An 18,561-nucleotide genomic window follows, 5' to 3' on the forward strand; every position below is an offset into this window, starting at 1 on the left:
CCTTAAAGAAGAGTCTAAACCATCTGACCCAGAAGGTTATTTGAGGTCAAGTTTAAGGAGCTCCTTTAGCACCTTGAACTCAGTGACCGCCTGCAGGGAGAAACTATGTAGCGGGGCAGAGGAAAAAGAGGGAGGAGCATCGGGGCAAGGAGGCATGGCTGAGTCAAATAGGAATCCTGACCTAATGAAGTGTTGATTAAAGAGCTCAGCCATGTGCTCCTTGTCAGGAGATGGGCAGCTGTGAGTGGGTTTATTCTCCAGGTCTTTAACTGTTTTCCAGAACTCCTTGGAGTAAACCCACAGAGAGAGAACAGCTCTTTAAAGTAACTAACCTTGCTTGGCCTTCTGGATAGCCTGAGTGCACTTATTTCCCTTCAGTTGGTCAACTTTCTCATTTACCACTACCCCAGTAATCACTCCTTTCAATGGCGCCCTTTTCTTGAGAGCAAAACAATTCACATCTCTTGCCCCCATTCGTTTAACACGGAGCGCCTGCTGTCTCTGACCAGCAGAAACACAAACAATTATCACAAAACCACTTCTGGTTACCCTCACCGATTCCACAACACCCAACTGTGTTTTCACCCACCCTGAAACCACAAATGGATCAGCCAAAAGGCAAGGGTCCACTTTTTCCACTCCTACTATCAGACTCATCTTTATCCGGACCCTCGGTGCAAGCCCCTGGCTTCGAGAACTTCACCTACCACCTCCGATACGTCGCCCTCATTCACTTCAATTTCTCCTCCTGTCTTCAACTTACTCTGCTTACACTTTCTACCATTCTTCTTTATCAAACCATCTACCCTTTTCCAGCCATTTTTAACCAACTCAAACTCACCCTCTTCCCCCCTCTCTCTTAGTCCTCCTCTGCCTCTCTTTTTCCCTCCATTCTTCCTCCGTATTCCAAGTAGACATCTCCTTATGATAATACTACACTTCTCCTGACATACATCTTGTTCTTGCCTTGTCAAGGGACGCCATTTAACCGGCTGTCACAATCTCCGTACAATCAGCACGAACCCCTCGGGATGTAACGCTCAACAGTGCATCTCACTTGTAAAGCAGCTGCTTCGTCTTGATGTTCTTCTTTATAAAAAGCTACCGCAACACTTTTCCATTTCAAACAAGCGCAATCTCTTTCTCCCGGATTCCTCGATTAATTCCTCAAACAACCACAGATAAACAAGTTATACAAATCTTTGGAACATCTAGAGATTGTTAGAAAATCACAGAAATGCGTGACAGGGAAGATTCAGTCGATGTATGGTGAGACCCTTTGACAGAAGTACTAGCATTCCATTGTTAATGAGCAATTGTGTTGGTGCACCTTCCTTTATCGATAATGTTGTTTAATGAGGTTGTCCAACTCCCTTGTTGAAAGCCTTTTTACTGTATCATGATGCAAGAATTCTATAGTGACAAAATATGTAGTCAATATCATTGAAAGAAAAGTAAATTGAAAGAAATGTGTTTTTTTAAATCTTTTTTTTATTGAGAGTAAACGTTTTACTAATACTTTCACTCCTTGGCCACACATCGAACGTCACTGTCTTTCATATGGACTGGGAATGTATCAAGTATCACCTATGAAAGTGCAAATAACAACAAGGTTTATGGTTGCCAGGGTACAGTAATATAAAAATCAGATGCCTGGGTTACAAACTATGACACAGCCACTGGCCTTGAAACTCTCAATTAAGTACCAAGAAAATACAAAAAAAAAATACAAAAAAAAAAATCTAATAAAAACCTTAGTGTGAATAAAATTTGACTAAATAAACAATTATCTTAACTTAAAACAGTGGTGTTGTACAAAAAAATACACTCCAAATCCAGACTTCAGTGTTCCATTTCATGTTTTGTATGATCAGCGCACGTCACATCGCACCCTACTATAAACTAGTGCACTACTCCAGATGGTTGCACACTACACCCAACAGTTAAGTTAAACCATGGTTGTGTTTCTAAATGTTATTCTATATCCAATGACTACTTTATTAAGCAGCTTATTACAATTAAATAAGATAAATATGATTTTAGAAATTATATTATAAACTCTTGTAGACTGCAGATTCATCTCTATAAAGTTGACTATATTATAATCATCCTACCAGTGCTAACCATCTCTATAACACCAACACAAGAAAAATAACAGCCTCCTGTCCTATACCTAGTCAAAGACCTGGGACAGTAGGAGTGCTGATCTAGGATCAATTGAGCCTTTTAGATCATAATGAATAAGATTAAATAGACAGGGAGGACCTGGTCCTAGATCAGCACCACTACTCTGAGACGCTTGATACATATGGCAACAGACCACAGCTGCTTCCAAAAACACATCTTATCTCAAGAGGAAAGGAAACCATGTGAAAAACAAAACAACCCTATAGTAGTAATAATAGTCATACTATTCTTGCACGTTGCTTGAGGTTCCATATGAAAAAAGGGGATTCTTAATAAAAATGAGGCACACTGATCAACTCAGCCGTGGACTGTTTCAAAAGAATAGCCATGTCACGGTCCCTCTCTCTCTCCCTCGCTCTCTCTCTGTCATGGAATTTGATCTGGATAAATAAAGGTTGACTAAACAGTAAAACAACTCGCCCTGGTCTTAGGCTGAGGCGACCACATACAGTCAGTCCATCAGTAGTGGAATGGATATGGACGATAAAATCACTAAAGTTACTCATATTTGATTGTATTTAAACACATCTCATCTGCTCTGATCATCTCTGGTCACTGCATGACCTGATCAGACCTGGGTCACATGACCTGATCAGACCTGGGTCACATGACCTGACCAGACCTGGGTCACATGACCTGATCAGACCTAGGTCACATGACCTGACCAGACCTGGGTCAAAATAACTATTTAGCTTTCGGTGCCCAGCAAGCTAAATCAAGTGGACACCCCATGTTTAACGTCAGACTTTTCTCCTGTTCTTTCCTCTAAGTGCTTTTCATCCCGAAATCTTTCCTAAGCTCTTTCTCTGATAATGTTATTAATCCCTCTCTCTTCCTCTCTTTTCTCTCAGCTTTTCTCTCCCTCATCTCTGTCACTGCTGCTTATCATTATCTCGCTCCCACTCTCCTCCTCTCTTCCTCCTGCTCTCTGTCATCTGTCTGTCTGTTGTCACACCAGGTGAACTTGCTCTTCCCACTCCGCGTGTGATTGGTCCTCCACTACCCAGGGGGTGGGGCTTGAGTCTGTCTTGGTAGGAGTGAGGTTGTTATCTCCACAATGTGTGTGTGAGTGTATGTGTGTGTCCATTGCGTCCTGCGACAGGTCCGACACAAACCCTGTGACTACACACTCCACACACTCCTCACCCTCACAAAACTCCAGATCCAGAGTGCTGGGTCTTTTAACCTCCAGGCTGTCTACAGGGCCGGGGGAGCCAGCCTGTCCCCTACCCGCCTCTCCCTCCTGGGCCTGCCGTAGCTCGGTTAGGGCCTCCCCGCTGAAACTGGCCTGGGCGTCAGGAGGGGAATCACTCTTTGGGTCCCCACCGTCTTGGGGTGAAACAGTGGGTGAGTCTGTCTCTGTGTCCGGAGGTGAGTATTTCTCCGGGGGTGAGCCAGTCTCGGAGCTAGCTGAGGGGATGAGGTCGATGTTCTGGGGGCTGTCCTGGGGGTGTGTGTGTTGGATCCAGGCCATGATGTTGTCCAGGAGCAGGGCTTCAGCTGAGGGGTCCAGGCGCTCCAGGCAGCCCGGGTCACTGGGGGTGAAGGGACCTCCTGGAGGGACCACTGGGGAGAGGAGGAGTTCTGGGTCTGGGGAGGGGAGCAGGAGGCCGTGGGGGTCTGAGATAGGGTGATTAGGGTCTAGGCCGTGGGGGTCTGAGGAAGTGCGGTATGGGTCAGGATTCGAGGTGTAGTCTGGGTTAGGGGTGTAAGGGTCCAGGTTAGGGGTGTAATGGTCTGGGTTAGGGGTGTAAGGGTCTGGGTTAGGGGTGTAAGGGTCCAGGTTAGGGGCGTAAGGGTCTGGGTTAGGGTTGTAATGGTCTGGGTTAGGTTTGTAAGGGTCTGGGTTAGGGGTGTAAGGGTCCGGGTTAGGGGTGTAAGGGTCTGGGTTAGGGGTGTAATGGTCTCGGTTAGGGGTGTAAGGGTCTGGGTTAGGGGTGTAAGGGTCTGGGTTAGGGGTGTAAGGGTCTGGGTTAGGGGTGTAATGTTCTGGGTTAGGGGTGTAGTGGCTGGAGTGGCAGCAATGGTGGTGGTTCTGGTCAGGATGTGTGTCCTGGGTGCAAGAGATGGTTTGGACTGGTTCAGGGTTATGGGGAAGGCTGAACATAGCATATGGCTCTGGGTCTGAGGGGTAAAGGCTTGTGTGTTTAGGGCTAGAAGATGCTGTAAGGTCTGTGTGAGGAGGAGATGTTTTAGTGTAGAGGCTGGGTTGGCAGTGAACAGAACTGTAGAAGGCATTGATAGTGGGATGGCCACGGTTTTGGTTTTGACCACAATTATGGTCGTGTTCTGGAGTGAAGGGAATGTTGATAGTGGTGTGGTCCTGGTTATGATCACAGGTGTGACCGTAGCCGTGTGTATAAGGTGTGCTGTGGTCAGGTTCCAGAACAGCATAGTTGTGGTCAGTTGTATAAGATGTGTAGCTAAGGTCCTGACTCTGACTGTACCTGGAGGAAGGGTTGTAGTGGTCGTAGGTGTGGTCTAAGCTATATGGCGTAGGGATATTAGTGTTGTCTAGGGTATATGGAGTAGTTATTTGTCCCAGTCTCATCAGACTTTCTCCTAGCTCTAACAGCTCAGCATTTAATGACTGGTTAGGGTCTGGTCTAGGGAGGTTAGAGGAGCCACTGGCCCCCAGAGAACCACCCACTCTGGAGGGGTCCTGAGTCTCACTGAGGCCCCCCACCCCTGGACCCATTACTGGCCCTATATCCAGACCCTGTCCAGACCCAAGCCCTGGGCCCTCAATCACACCAGAGCCTCTCTCCAGTCCTCCTCCCATCCCTCTCTCCCTCCGTGAGTCCTGTAGTGACAGTTGGATGGCCAGTAGAATGTTGGGGTCATCTTCATCCAGTGACCTCAGAGGCTGTCTCCGCCCCTCAACTCTCTCCTGGAGGACCTCTGTCACACGTAACAATAACAACACAACGAAACGTCAAAGAAACACAGGCCCTACTGATAAATTACTGTGTGTGTGTGTGTGTTTGTACCTGTATTCTCAGGGTTCTGGTTGGGTTCAGGAGTACTGCTGTTGCTCCTCAGACTGTGTAAACTCGGCATGTCTCCTCTACGACGCGGCCGGTGTCTCCGCCGGTACTGGAAATCTGCATACTCCTACAGGTAGTACATTATACAGGTCAGTTATTTATTTTAACTAGGCAAGTCAGCTAAGAACAAATTCTTATTTTCAATGATGGCTTAGGAACAGTGGGTTAACTGCCTTGTTCAGGGGCAGAACGACAGATTTTTACCTTTTCAGCTCAGGGATTCGACCTTGCAACCTTCCGGTTACTAGTCCAACACTCTAACCACTAGGCTACCTGCCGCGTGGTAAAATGGATGTTTGTGCTAAGATGGAGGATGTGGCTACAAATATGGACCTGTTGCTCAAATTCTTATAGAGGAACGGTATAAAAGCTTGACAATGGTGTTATGTGTAGTTACCTCAGGAGAGGTGAATCCCAGGTACTCCCAGTCCCATGATCCAGCAGGGAAACTGAAACACATTCAATGTAGAGCTTTGTAAAGAAAGGATTTATAAACATTTGAAGTAATAGCCAACCCTGTTCTGTCTACTGCCTGTTGGGAAAAAGATCTCTCTCTCTCTCTCTGTCGGTCTCCCTCCCTCCCTCACTTTCCCCCTCCCTCACCTCCTCCTAGGTACTTCAGGTGAGTCGTTAGGGGCCACCCCTCTAGCCACCGAGGCCAGGAACTCCTCTCTCTTCTGCTGTACCAGACAGGCAGCGCTGACGATCTTATGACACGGCGTACGCAGGTAGGGACGGTTCACCTTCTGAGCCAAGTCCTCCACCGCCATCTCCAGATCAGTCTGGGGAACAGAGGGATGAGTAGAAGGGTAGAGAAATAGGGAGAGAGTGGAGGGTGAGGAATTCATCTCTCTCTCACACACACACACACACACACACACACACACACACACACACACACACACACACACACACACACACACACACACACACACACACACACACACACACACACACACACACACACCTGCATGAGTTCAAATATCTCCTTCTGTGTGCTGTGAGGCTGGAGGAAGAATCCGTAGGGGTAGGAACACTTCAACACACGACGTGTCTTCAACAACTCACACACACCGTCCTCTATAAACCTGGTGTCTGGGAGGGAGCCCTCACCTAGAGGAGAGAAACACACTGCTGTTAGAAACAGAAACACGCAAATACACACACACTGCTGTTAGAAACACACAAATACACACACACACACACACACACACACACACACACACACACACACACACACACACACACACACACACACACACACACACGCTGTTAGAAACACACAAATACACACACACACACACACACACACACACACACACACACACACACACACACACACACACACACACACACACACACACACACACACACACACACACACACACTGCTGTTAGAAACACACAAATACACACAAATACACACAAATACACACACACACACACACACACACACACACACACACACACACACACACACACACACACACTGCTGTTAGAAACACACACACACACACACACACACACACACACACACACACACACACACACACACACACACACACACACACACACACACACACACACACACACACACACACACACACACACACACACACACACCATACGCAGGACACACCGTCCTCTCCCTCTATCGTTATACAAGAGGAGAGGCAGGGACAGCCTCTGAGGTAGAAAGTAGAGTCAGGTAGGTCAGAGACTCACATCCAATGAAGGCTCTACTCAGCTGTTCCATCTTCTCTTTGGCTGTTTTCAATAGTCTCTGTTCTAACTAGAGAGAGAGAAAGAGAGAAGATACAGGGGGGTAGAGAAAGAGAGAGAGCGAGAGGGATAGGGAGAGACATCACATTTTAGAAAACAACATTGGTAGATATCATAAATACAATATCATGCTGTGTGTGTGTTACCTTATAGCTGTGTTCATGGTTCTTATAGCGGCTGTAGTAGTGCATGAAGCGGTCCAACTCCTGAAAACTCTTGTGCTTCTTTTCCGCCTGAAAAACACACACTCCTGTCAAATACTTAACGTAAAATGTCAGAGTGTGTGCAGTGCTAGTGTGTGTGGTATGGTCTTGTTCTTCTATCCTCGTGGCGACCTGAAATCCGCAGATGTCCCCATTTTAAGCTTAGGGTTTGGTTTAGGGTTAGAATTAGGGTTAGGCGTCAGGGAAAATAGGATTTTTAATGGAAATCTATTTTAGGTCACAACGAGGATAGAAAAAGTATGTGTGTGTATCTGTGTGTGTGTGTGTGTGGTTATGTGTGTGTGTGTGTGTGTGTGTGTACCTCTCCAGTCATCTCTTTGGACTGCTCCTCTAGCTGTGTGATAACTTCATAGCGTGTACAGCGGTAGTATCCTCCAGTTGAAGAGCTGTGTTTCTTCCACTCTTCCAGACAGATCCAGCAGAAGTCATATTTACACTGCAGACAGAGAAACAGGTGTTGTACATACATGGTAATAACCCTGTCTTATTGCTTTAATATGGTGTCCCGCCTCCCGGGTGGTGCACTGAATCGCAGTGCTAGCTGTGCCACCAGAGATTCTGGGTTCGAGCCCAGGCTCTGTCGCAGCCGGCCACGACCGGGAGGCCCATGGGGCGGCGCAATATTGGCCCAGCGTCGTCCGGGTCAGGGAGGGTTTGGCCGGTAGGGATATCCTTGTCTCATCGCGCACTAGCGACTCCTGTGGCGGGCCGGGCGCAGTGTACGCTGACCAGGTCGCTAGGTGTACGGTGTTTCCTCCGACACATTGGTGCGGCTGGCTTCCGGGTTGGATGTGCGTTGTGTCAAGAAGCAGTGTGGCTTGGTTGGGTTGTGTTTAGGAGGACGCATGGCTCTCGACCTTCGCCTCTCTCTCTCCGTACGGGAGTTGCAGCGATGAGACAAGACAGTAACTACTACCAATTGGATACCACGAAATTGACGAGAAAAAGGGGGTAAAATAATAATTAAAAAATATATATATGGTGTCCCACTGTTTCAATATCTTCCTCAATGCCATTAAAATGCACGTACGCACACACACACACAATGTCGCTCTCAAAGCATCTTATCTCTGATATCTCTCCTCCCTGTCTGTGTGTGTGTGTGTGTGAGAGAGGTGTGTGTGTGTATGTACCTTGGCACACTGCATGTGGTTGCAGCCCTCATTCTTCTGTATGGGAGACTTGCAGTTGGCACAGGGTTTAGAGTTGGTTAACAACCACAGACAGTTAGCTGCATCCTCATACGACTCCGATACACCTGCCACTGGATACACATACAAACATCACAAACATGCACACACACACATACCAAGATCAAGCGCACACACACATACCAAGATCAGCATACACAATCATGCATTTATCATAACATTCTGTGTGTGTGTGTGTGTGTGTGTGCTCACACTCCTCTGGCTTCATCTCTGAGACTTTCTGCAGCCACATCCTCCATGTCTGACAGTCGCATGGCTCATGGGCCTCACCTAGACACTCCCTGGAGAGAGAGACAGATAGAGGAGAGAGGAGAGAGAGAAGACGGGGGGAGAGAGAGAGAGAGAGAGAAAGAAAGAGAGGAGAGAGAGGGGAGAGAGAGAGAGAGAGAGAGAGAGAGAGAGGAGAGAGACAGAGGAAGAGAGAGAGAAGAAGAGGGGGAGAGAGAGAAAGGAGAGAGAGAGAGAGAGGAGAGAGACAGAAGGAGAGAGAGAAGAAGAGGGGGAGAGAGAGAGAGGAGAGAGACAGATGGAGGAAGAGAGAGAGGAAAAGAGGGAGAAGAAGAGGGGGAGAGAGAGAGGAGAGAGACAGATGGAGGAAGAGGGAGAGAGAGACAGATGGAAGACAGAGGGGAGAGAGAGGAGAGAGAGAGGGAGAGACAGATGGAAGAAGAGCGAAAGAGGAAGAGAGGGAGAGACAGATGGAGGAAGAGAGAGTAAGAGAGGGGGAAGAATATAAATGTACAGTGCTTTCGGAAAGTATTCTGACCCCTTCACTTTTTCCACATTTTGTTATGTTATTCTAAAAAAACAAAACATTTTTTATCCTCATCAATCTACACAATACCCCATAATGACAAATCAAAAACAGATTTCTAGAAATGTTAGATTATTATTTATTTTTTTACCCCAGAAACATCACATTTACATAAGTATTCAGACCCTTTACTCAGTACTTTGTTAAAGCACCTTTGGCAGCGATCACAGCCTCGAGTCTTCTTGGCACACCTGTACTTGTGGAGTTTCTCCATTCTTCTCTGCAGATCCTCTCAAGCTGTCAGGTTGGATGGGGAGCGTCGCTGCACAGCTATTTTCAGATCTCTCCAGCGATGTTAGATCGGGTTCAAGTCCGGGCTCTGGCTGGGCCACGCAAGGACATTCAGAGACTTGTCCCGAAGCCACTCCTACATTGCCTTCTTGGCTGTGTGCTTAGGGTTGTTGTCCTGTTGGAAGGTGAACCTTCGCCCCAGTCTGAGGTCCTGAGGGCTCTGGAGCAGGTTTTCATCAACGATCTCTCTGTACTTTGCTCCGTTCATCTTTCCCTCGATCCTGACTAGTCTCTCAGTCTCTGCCCCTGAAAAACAACCCCACAGCATGATGCTGCAACCACCATGCTTCACTGTAGGGATGGTGCCAGGTTTCCTCCAGACGTGACGCTTGACATTCAGGCCAAAGAGTTCAATCTTGGATTCATCAGACCAGAGAATCTTGTTTCTCATGGTCTGAGTCCTTTAGGTGCCTTTTGGTAAACTCCAAGCGGTCTGTCATGTGCCTTTTACAGAGGAGTGGCTTCTGTCTGGCCACTCTACCATAAAGGCCTGACGCGTGGAGTGATGGTTGTCCTTCTGAAAGGTTCTCCCATCTCCACAGAGGAACTCTGGAACTATGTCAGAGTAACCATCGGGTTCTTGGTCACCTCCTTGACCTTAATATAGACAGGTGTGTGCCATTCCAAATCATGTCCAATCAATTGAATTTACTACAGGTGGACTCCAATCAAGTTGTAGAAACATCTCAAGGATGATCAATGGAAACAGGATGCACCTGAGCTCCATTTCGAGTCTCACAGCAAAGGGTCTGAATACTTATGTAAATGTCATATTTCAGTTTTTTACTTCTAAAAACCTGTTTTTGCTTTGTCATTATGGGGTGTTGTGTGTAGATTGATGAGGAAAAACATTAATTTAATCAATTTTAGAATAAGGCTATAACGTTACAAAATGTGGAAAAAGTGAAGGGGTCTGAATACTTTCTGAATGCACTGTATCATTCTCTACGTTAGAGACTTTTCCCCATGAGACGGTCTGATGTGTGTGTGTGCGTGTACCAGCAGAAGAGGTGACCCTTGCCACAGTCAACTGCAGGGGAGGGCAGCAGGGGGAACCCCAGGTGGTTGACCCCCGGACCAGGTCTGGTCAGTCTGACCGCTCTCTCACACCGCACTGCCGGGCACCACCGGATAGATGGGTTGTTCTCCACGAACGCCTAGAGAGAAAAGATACACATACACGCGCAGGCAAGCACTCACACACACACACACACACACACACACACACACACACACACACACACACACACACACACACACACACACACACACACACACACACACACACACACACACACACACACACGCGGACAGGGAGGAGAGATATCAGAGATAAGATGCTTTGAGAGCGACATTGTGTGTGTGTGTGTGTGTGTGTGTGTGTGTGTGTGTGTGTGTGTGTGTGTGTGTGTGTGTGTGTGTGTGTACCTTGATGTCGAACTGCAGGTAGCGTTTGTCCATCTCTCTGGAGACAACACTCTCTATAACCTGAACAGGCACCAGCTGGTAACAGTCACAGGCAGGACAGAAGATGTTATGAGCCTCACCCTCCTGGATCTTCACATTCAGAAACCTGAAACCAATTACATTCAATTCAATTCAATAATTATTGGATCCACAGTCAAGATTTAAATTGATATGGCTTGCTCTTGCCGTTTATACTGTGTATTCCTGCCTTCCAGATTGTGTGTATTGTGTGTAGAATTTCCCATGAGGATCCATCATGTTTAATTCAATTCAAACAGTGTAAGTGACGTACCCTTCCCAGCAGGCTCGGCAGAACTCATGACCACAGGACATGTCTATTGGGTCTTCAAACACTGAGATGGAACACAGGCAGATCCCACACTGGAGGGAAAGAGACACCCCACACAGTCAGAGGTATACACTACATCACACACAAACACGCACATATGTGTTACGGATGTCACGTTGCTTGCTTAGCAAGTACCACTCCCAACCTCGATTCGGTTCATACCTGGCTGGAACTCGAGACCTCTACTTTGCTAACACACGTGACCGCCCTCCTTAACAATGTTCCAATGGTTGGAGACACCCAAAAGGTACTAATTGGATGGCTCCATTCTCAACATTTCAAGCTAGCTGTGGAGTGAGCTTACGGTACGTTCTTAACTCTGTTACACACTCACACAGGCAGCCAGGGCTTGATGATTGGTTGGTTAGTAGAATCAGGTGTGCTCGTGCTGGGGTAGAACAAAAATGTGCAACCTGTACCAAAATGTCATGTGACTCACCGTAGTCCCTCCCTCCTCCCCTGGGGTGAGGCAGCTGTCAGTGAGGGAGGTGAGGGTTAGGGTGAGGGGGGAGCGAGGGGTGCGCGGGGAAGGCAGGGTGTCCCAGGCGTTGCACCCGCTGGGCGGGGGGGTGGGCATCAAGACCCCAGACCGCTGGCAGCACTCCTCAGAATCACTCATCCAGGCTTCCAAAAGCTTCTCCCTGTCCCAGTCTGTTACACACAGAGACAGAGAGGTTGGAGCGAGACACACACACACACACCTTCAACAGCTCCTACATGTCCCAATTAGATACACAGAGACAGTTTACACACACACACACACATGAAACACACACACACACCGTGTGCTCTGAGCAGTGCCTCAGCGGTGAAGAGAGGAGCCTGTAGCATGTCAGCTGTCTCCACTATCAACATGTCCTTCAATCTCCTCAAGTCCTGCAGCTTCAAACCCTCATAGGGCTGGGGATGAGAGGGGAGGGAGATAGGGGAGAGATAAAGAGAGAGAGGGAGAGATTAAGAATTGAAAAAGCTAGGAAAAAAATGATCAAAAACCATAACAATATTCTGCAGCTGCTTGTCCCTCTGTGGCTACATTTCACAGCAAATGCATCTCTGATTTAAAGTGTGTGTGTGTATGTGTGTGTGTGAGATTGATTTGATTTATTTCATTATTCTAGTGTCTTGCATCTTCAAGATGACCAGCCCACGTTGGCTTACAAGACACTGTATCTGCAGTAGCAAAGACTTTTTCCACATGTTGTTGTGTTAATTAAAAATGGATTATATTGAGATTTTGTGTCACTGCCCTCCACACAATATCCCATAATGTCAAAGATGACGCAATCTCGATCGCACTCACCACTGCCCTTTCCCACCTGAACAAAAGGAACACCTATGTAAGAATGCTGTTCATTGACTTCAGCTCAGCGTTCAACACCATACTACCCACGAAGCTCATCACTAAGCTAAGGACCCTGGGACTAAACACCTCCCTCTGCAACTGGATCCTGGACTTCCTGACGGGCCGCCCCCAGGTGGTGAGGGTAGGCAACAACACGTCTGCTACGCTGATCCTCAACACTGGGTGCCTGCTTAGTCCCCTCCTGTACTCCCTCTTCACCCACGACTGTGTAGCCAAACACGACTCCAACACCATCATTAAGTTTGCTGACAACACAACAGTGGTAGGCCTGATCACCGACAACGATGAGACAGCCTATAGGAAGGAGGTCAGAGACCTGGCAGTGTGGTGCAGGACAACGACCTCTCCCTCAATGTGAGCAAGACTAAGGAGCAGATCGTGGACTACAGGAAACGAACATGCCCCCATTCTCATCGACGGGGCTGTAGTGGAGCGGGTCGAGAGTTTCATGTTCCTTGGTGTCCACATCACCAACAAACTATCATGGTCCAAACACACTAAGACAGTTGTGAAGAGGGCACGACAACACGTTTTCCCCCTCAGGAGACTGAAAAGATTTGGCATGCGTCCTCAGATCTTCAAAAAGTTATACAGCTGCACCATCGAGAGCATCCTGACCGGTTGCATCATTGCCTGGTATGGTAACTGCTCGGCATCTGACTGTAAGGCGCTACAGAGGGTAGTGCGTACGGCCCAGTACATCACTGGGGCCAAGTTTCCTGTCATCCAGGACCTCTATACTAGGCGGTGTCAGAGGAAAGCCCAAAAAATTGTTAAAGACTCCAGTCACCCAAGTCATAGACTGTTTTCTCTGCTACCGCACGGCAAGCGGTACCAGAGCGCCAATTCTCGGACCAAAAGGCTCCTTAACAGCTTCTACCCCCAAGCCATAATATTGCAGAACAATGAATCAAATGGCCACCCAGACCATTTACATTGACCCCCCCACCTCTCCATTTGTTTTGTACACTGCTGCTACTCGCTGTTTATTATCTATTCATAGTCACGTCACCCTACCTACACGTACACATGACCTCAACTAACCTGTACCCCCGCATGCTGACTCGGTACCGGTACACCCTGTATATAGTCTCGTTATTGTTATTTTATTGTGTTACTTTTTATTATATTTTACTTTATTTGATTTGGTCAATATTTTCTTACCGCTTTCACTGTTGGTTAAGGGCTTGTAGGTAAGCATTTCACTATAAGGTCTACACATGTTGTATTCGGCGCAGGTGACAAACGAAGTTGGATTTCATTTCATTTTGATATGAAATATGTTTTTAGAAATCTTTACAAATTAATTCAAAATGAAAAGCTGAAATGTCTTGAGTCAAAAACTATTCAACCCCTTTGTTATGGCAAGCCTAAATAAGTTCAGGAGTAAAAATGTGCTTAACAAGTTACATAATAGGTTGCATGGATTCACTTTGTGTGCAATAATAGTGTTTAACATGATTTCTGAATGACTACCTCATCTCTGTACCCCACACATACAATTATCTTTTAAGGTCCCTCAGTCGAGCAGTGAATTTCAACCACAAAGACCAGGGAGGTTTTCCAATGCCTCGCAAAGAAGGGCACCTATTGGTAGACATTGAATATCTCTTTGAGCATGGTGAAGTTATGAATTATACTTTGGAAGGAAACCGCTCAGGGATTTCACCATGAGGCCAACGGTGACTTTAAAACAGTTACAGAGTTTAATGGCTGTAACAGGCGAAAGCTGAGGATGGATCAACAACATTGTAGTTACTCCACAATACTAACCTAAATGGCAAAGTGAAAAGAAGGAAGCCTGTACAGAATACAAATATTCAAAAACATGCATCCTGTTTTCAATAAGGCACTAAAGTAAAACAAAAAAAAGTGGCAAAGAAATGTACTTTATGCCCTGAATACAAAGCATCATGTTTGGTGTGAATCGAACACAACACATCACTGAGTACCACTCTTCATATTTTCAAGCATGGTGGTGGCTGCATCATGTTATGGGTATGATTGTCATCAGCAAGGACTCGGGAGTTTTTTAGGATGAAAAGAAACGGAATAGAGCTAAGCACAGGCAAAATCCTAGATGAAAACCTGGTTCAGTCGGCACTGGGAGCCAAATTCACCTATCAGCAGGACAATAACCTAAAACACAAGGCCAAATATACACTGGAGTTGATTACCAAGATGACATTGAATGTTCCTGAGTGGCCTAGTTACAGTTTTGACTGAAAATCTATTGCAAGACTTGAAAATGGCTGTCTAGCAATGATTAACAATCAACTTGACAGAGATTGAAGAATATTGTACAGTCCAGGTGTGCAAAGCTCTTAGAGACTTACCCAGAAAGACTCACAGCTGTAATTGCTGCCAAAGGTGATTCTAATGTATTGACTCTGTGTTGTGAATACTTATGTAAATTAAATATTGTGCCAACATTTAGAAAAACATGTTTTCAATTGTGTGTACATGGGTGAGAATTGTGTGTACATGGGTGAGAATTGTGTGTACATGGGTGAGAATTGTGTGTACATGGGTGAGAATTGTGTGTACATGGGTGAGAATTGTGTGTACATGGGTGAGAAAAAACATATATATTTAATACATTTTGAATTCAGGCTGTAACACAACAAAATGTGGAATAAGTCAAGGGGTATGAATACTTTCTGAAGGCACTGTATATATGGTATATCGATTGTGTAAATTCTGTATCTATATATCTTGTCCATATATTCTGGTTCTGTATATTGTTTATTGTGGCAGCACCATTTCACAGAGTCAATACCTTATTATTTTATTTATTTACCTAAGTATTCAGACCTTTTGCTATGAGACTCGAAATTGAGCTCAGGTGCATCCTGTTTCCATTGATCATCCTTGAGATGTTTCTACAACTTGATTGGAGTCCACCTGTGGTAAATTCAATTGATTGGACATGATTTGGAAAGGCACACACCTGTCTATATTAAGGTCCCACAGTTGACATTGCATGTCGGAGCAAAAACCAAGCCATGAGGTCGAAGGAATTGTCCGTAGAGCTCCGAGACAGGATTGTGTTCGAGGCACAGATCTGGGGAAGGGTACCAAAAAAGTTCTGCAGCATTGAAGGTTCCCAAGAACACAGTGGCCTCCATCATTCTTAAATGGAAGAAGTTTGGAATCACCAAGAATCTTCCTAGAGCTGGCCGCCCAGCCAAACTGAGCAATCGGGAGAGAAGGGCCTTGTTCAGGGAGGTGACCAAGAACCCGATGGTCACTCTAACAGAGCTCCAGAGTCCCTCTGTGGAGATGGGAGAAACTTCCAGAAGGACAACCATCTCTGCAGCACTCCACCAATCAGGTAAAGTGGCCAGACGGAGAGTGGCCCAGCTAGAGCCCGGACTTGAACCCGATCAAACATCTTTGGAGAGACTTGAAAATAGCTGTACAGCGACACTTCCCAGCCAACCTGACAGAGCTTGAGAGGATCTGCAGAGAAGAATGAGAAAAACTCCCCAAATACAGGTGTGCCAAGCTTGTAGCGTCATACCCACGAAGACTCGAGACTGTAATCTCTGCCAAAGGTGCTTCAACAAAGTACTGAGTAAAGCATCTGAATACTACTGAAAAAAATACAATTTCATAAATTTAAGAATAAGGCTGTAATGTAACAACAATTGGAAAAAGTCAAGGGGTCTGAATACTTTCCGAATGCACTGTAGGTTCATACGAAAAAATTTAACATTTGATAAACAAAACCAAAAACTATTTTAATGATATAGCTTGTCTTGACGTATAGTCCATGCTTTGCAAAAGAAAATTGCACCCAGAAACACTTATTTTCTAAATAACCATTCCAGCCTCTCTTAGTCTCTAACCCAAAATAGTTCTGGTTTCAGTTGTTGCATTTTATCAAACAAGGTTACTCTCAAATCATCATATAAAGTACAGTACAATAAAAAGTGCAGTTCATTCTCAATCTCCCCTGAATCGCAAACAGTACATAGCTGCTCTTCTTCCATTATTGCATTAAACCTATCTTAATTGCCAGAGGAAGTATTCTGGTTCTCAACTGGGCACACAGTGACCTTTGGTTTCTTGTTAGGTGAGAGGTGACATAGGGTTCCTGTCACGTTCGTTGTTTAAATAAGTGGACCAAAGCGCAGCGTGAGTAGAGTTCCACATATTTATTGAGGTGAAACTTCAAACAACAAATAAATAAACGAATGTGCAGTTCGTAGCGCACATAGCACTAAACACAAACAATATCCCACAACGCAGGTGGGAAAAGGAACACACTAAGTATGATCCCGAATTAGAGGCAACGATATTCAGCTGCCTCCAATTGGGAACCATACTCACCCACCAACATAGAACTAAAATAACTAGAAAACCACCCTAGTCACGCTCTGACCTATTACACCATAGAGAACCCCGAGGGCTCTTTATGGTCAGGGCGTGACAGTTCCAGATCATAGTTGTTTTTGATTTGGTTGTTCTGAGTCTTGGTTTAAGTCATATATCAGTTGTCCATTTTTTATTGTAGCTAAGCTTTCACTTGTGTTTGATTATGTTGACATCGTAACTTCTTTCTAAATATGTGTTGTAGATCCGCTTCCTTAAAAACGGAATTGTGTTCCTTTGTCCATGGGTAATTGAGTTCCTTTGTCCATCGGTAATTGTGTTCTTTTGTCCATGGGTAATTGAGTTCCTTTGTCCATGGGTAATTGTGTTCCTTTGTCCATGGGTAATTTAGTTCCTTTGTCCATAGGTAATTGAGTTTCTTTGTCCATGGGTAATTGAGTTCCTTTGTCCATGGGTAATTGAGTTCCTTTGTCCATGGGTAATTGAGTTCCTTTGTCCATGGGTAATTGTGTTCCTTTGTCCATGGGTAATTGAGTTCCTTTGTCCATGGGTAATTGAGTTCCTTTGTCCATGGGTAATTGTGTTCCTTTGTCCATCGGTAATTGTGTTCTTTTGTCCATGGGTAATTGAGTTCCTTTGTCCATGGGTAATTGTGTTCCTTTGTCCATGGGTAATTGAGTTCCTTTGTCCATGGGTAATTGAGTTTCTTTGTACATGGGTAATTCTGTTCCTTTGTCCATGGGTAATTCTGTTCCATTGTCCATGAGTAATTGAGTTCCTTTGTCCATGGGTAATTGAGTTTCTTTGTCCATGGGTAATTGAGTTCCTTTGTCCATGGGTAATTGAGTTCCTTTGTCCATGGGTAATTGTGTTCCTTTGTCCATGGGTAATTGAGTTCCTTTGTCCATGGGTAATTGAGTTCCTTTGTCCATGGGTAATTGAGTTCCTTTGTCCATGGGTAATTGAGTTCCTTTGTCCATGGGTAATTGTGTTCCTTTGTCCATCGGTAATTGTGTTCTTTTGTCCATGGGTAATTGAGTTCCTTTGTCCATGGGTAATTGTGTTCCTTTGTCCATGGGTAATTGAGTTCCTTTGTCCATGGGTAATTGAGTTTCTTTGTACATGGGTAATTGTGTGTTTTATCCCAGTTGAAAACCTTTTTTCTTATCCTGTCCTCTGGCATGTCGATAAGGCGGTTCCATAACCTAATCATTTTACCCATGTCCTATTTCACAGTGCACCCAACCCATGTCTCCTTGAATAGCAAGGCTTGGAGCAAACTTATGCACTCTAAGGAAATGTTGTATGACTCTATTTTGAATAAAGTTAGCTGTTTAGGATTATTTTGTGTGTGTGGTGCAGCGTTCTGCATTCAGTGACGTAGTGCAGTTTCGCGGCAGCGGCTGCTCTGTGATGGTGGGCGTGTAACTCACCTCTTTGTGGCGCAGCGTGCTGCTGGGTGTCTGTGTCTCGGTGTGTGTGTGTTGTG

The 18,561-nt window shown here is 45.7% G+C and overlaps 1 protein-coding gene across 1 annotated transcript in view; it reads right to left on the bottom strand.

Annotated features, from left to right (window-relative positions):
• Positions 1-1,480: 1,480 nt before the first annotated feature.
• The window catches only part of ankib1a (ankyrin repeat and IBR domain containing 1a), a 33,113-nt gene continuing 16,032 nt past the window's right edge, over positions 1,481-18,561 (bottom strand). Inside the window, exons 5-20 of the mRNA XM_038966094.1 lie at positions 18,506-18,561; positions 12,154-12,271; positions 11,811-12,022; positions 11,315-11,403; positions 10,984-11,128; positions 10,555-10,712; positions 8,643-8,731; positions 8,373-8,503; positions 7,541-7,675; positions 7,162-7,248; positions 6,959-7,025; positions 6,202-6,347; positions 5,838-6,016; positions 5,632-5,683; positions 5,178-5,301; positions 1,481-5,088 (exon numbers count right to left, since the gene is read on the bottom strand). The exon at positions 18,506-18,561 is cut by the window's right edge and continues 124 nt beyond it. Of these exons, the coding sequence (XP_038822022.1) occupies positions 3,137-5,088; positions 5,178-5,301; positions 5,632-5,683; positions 5,838-6,016; positions 6,202-6,347; positions 6,959-7,025; positions 7,162-7,248; positions 7,541-7,675; positions 8,373-8,503; positions 8,643-8,731; positions 10,555-10,712; positions 10,984-11,128; positions 11,315-11,403; positions 11,811-12,022; positions 12,154-12,271; positions 18,506-18,561 (3,740 nt within the window). The 3' untranslated portion in view covers positions 1,481-3,136. The remainder of the gene's footprint in view (positions 5,089-5,177; positions 5,302-5,631; positions 5,684-5,837; positions 6,017-6,201; positions 6,348-6,958; positions 7,026-7,161; positions 7,249-7,540; positions 7,676-8,372; positions 8,504-8,642; positions 8,732-10,554; positions 10,713-10,983; positions 11,129-11,314; positions 11,404-11,810; positions 12,023-12,153; positions 12,272-18,505) is intronic.

Source organism: Salvelinus namaycush, chromosome 27, assembly GCF_016432855.1.
Source record: "Salvelinus namaycush isolate Seneca chromosome 27, SaNama_1.0, whole genome shotgun sequence".
NCBI lineage: Eukaryota > Metazoa > Chordata > Actinopteri > Salmoniformes > Salmonidae > Salvelinus > Salvelinus namaycush.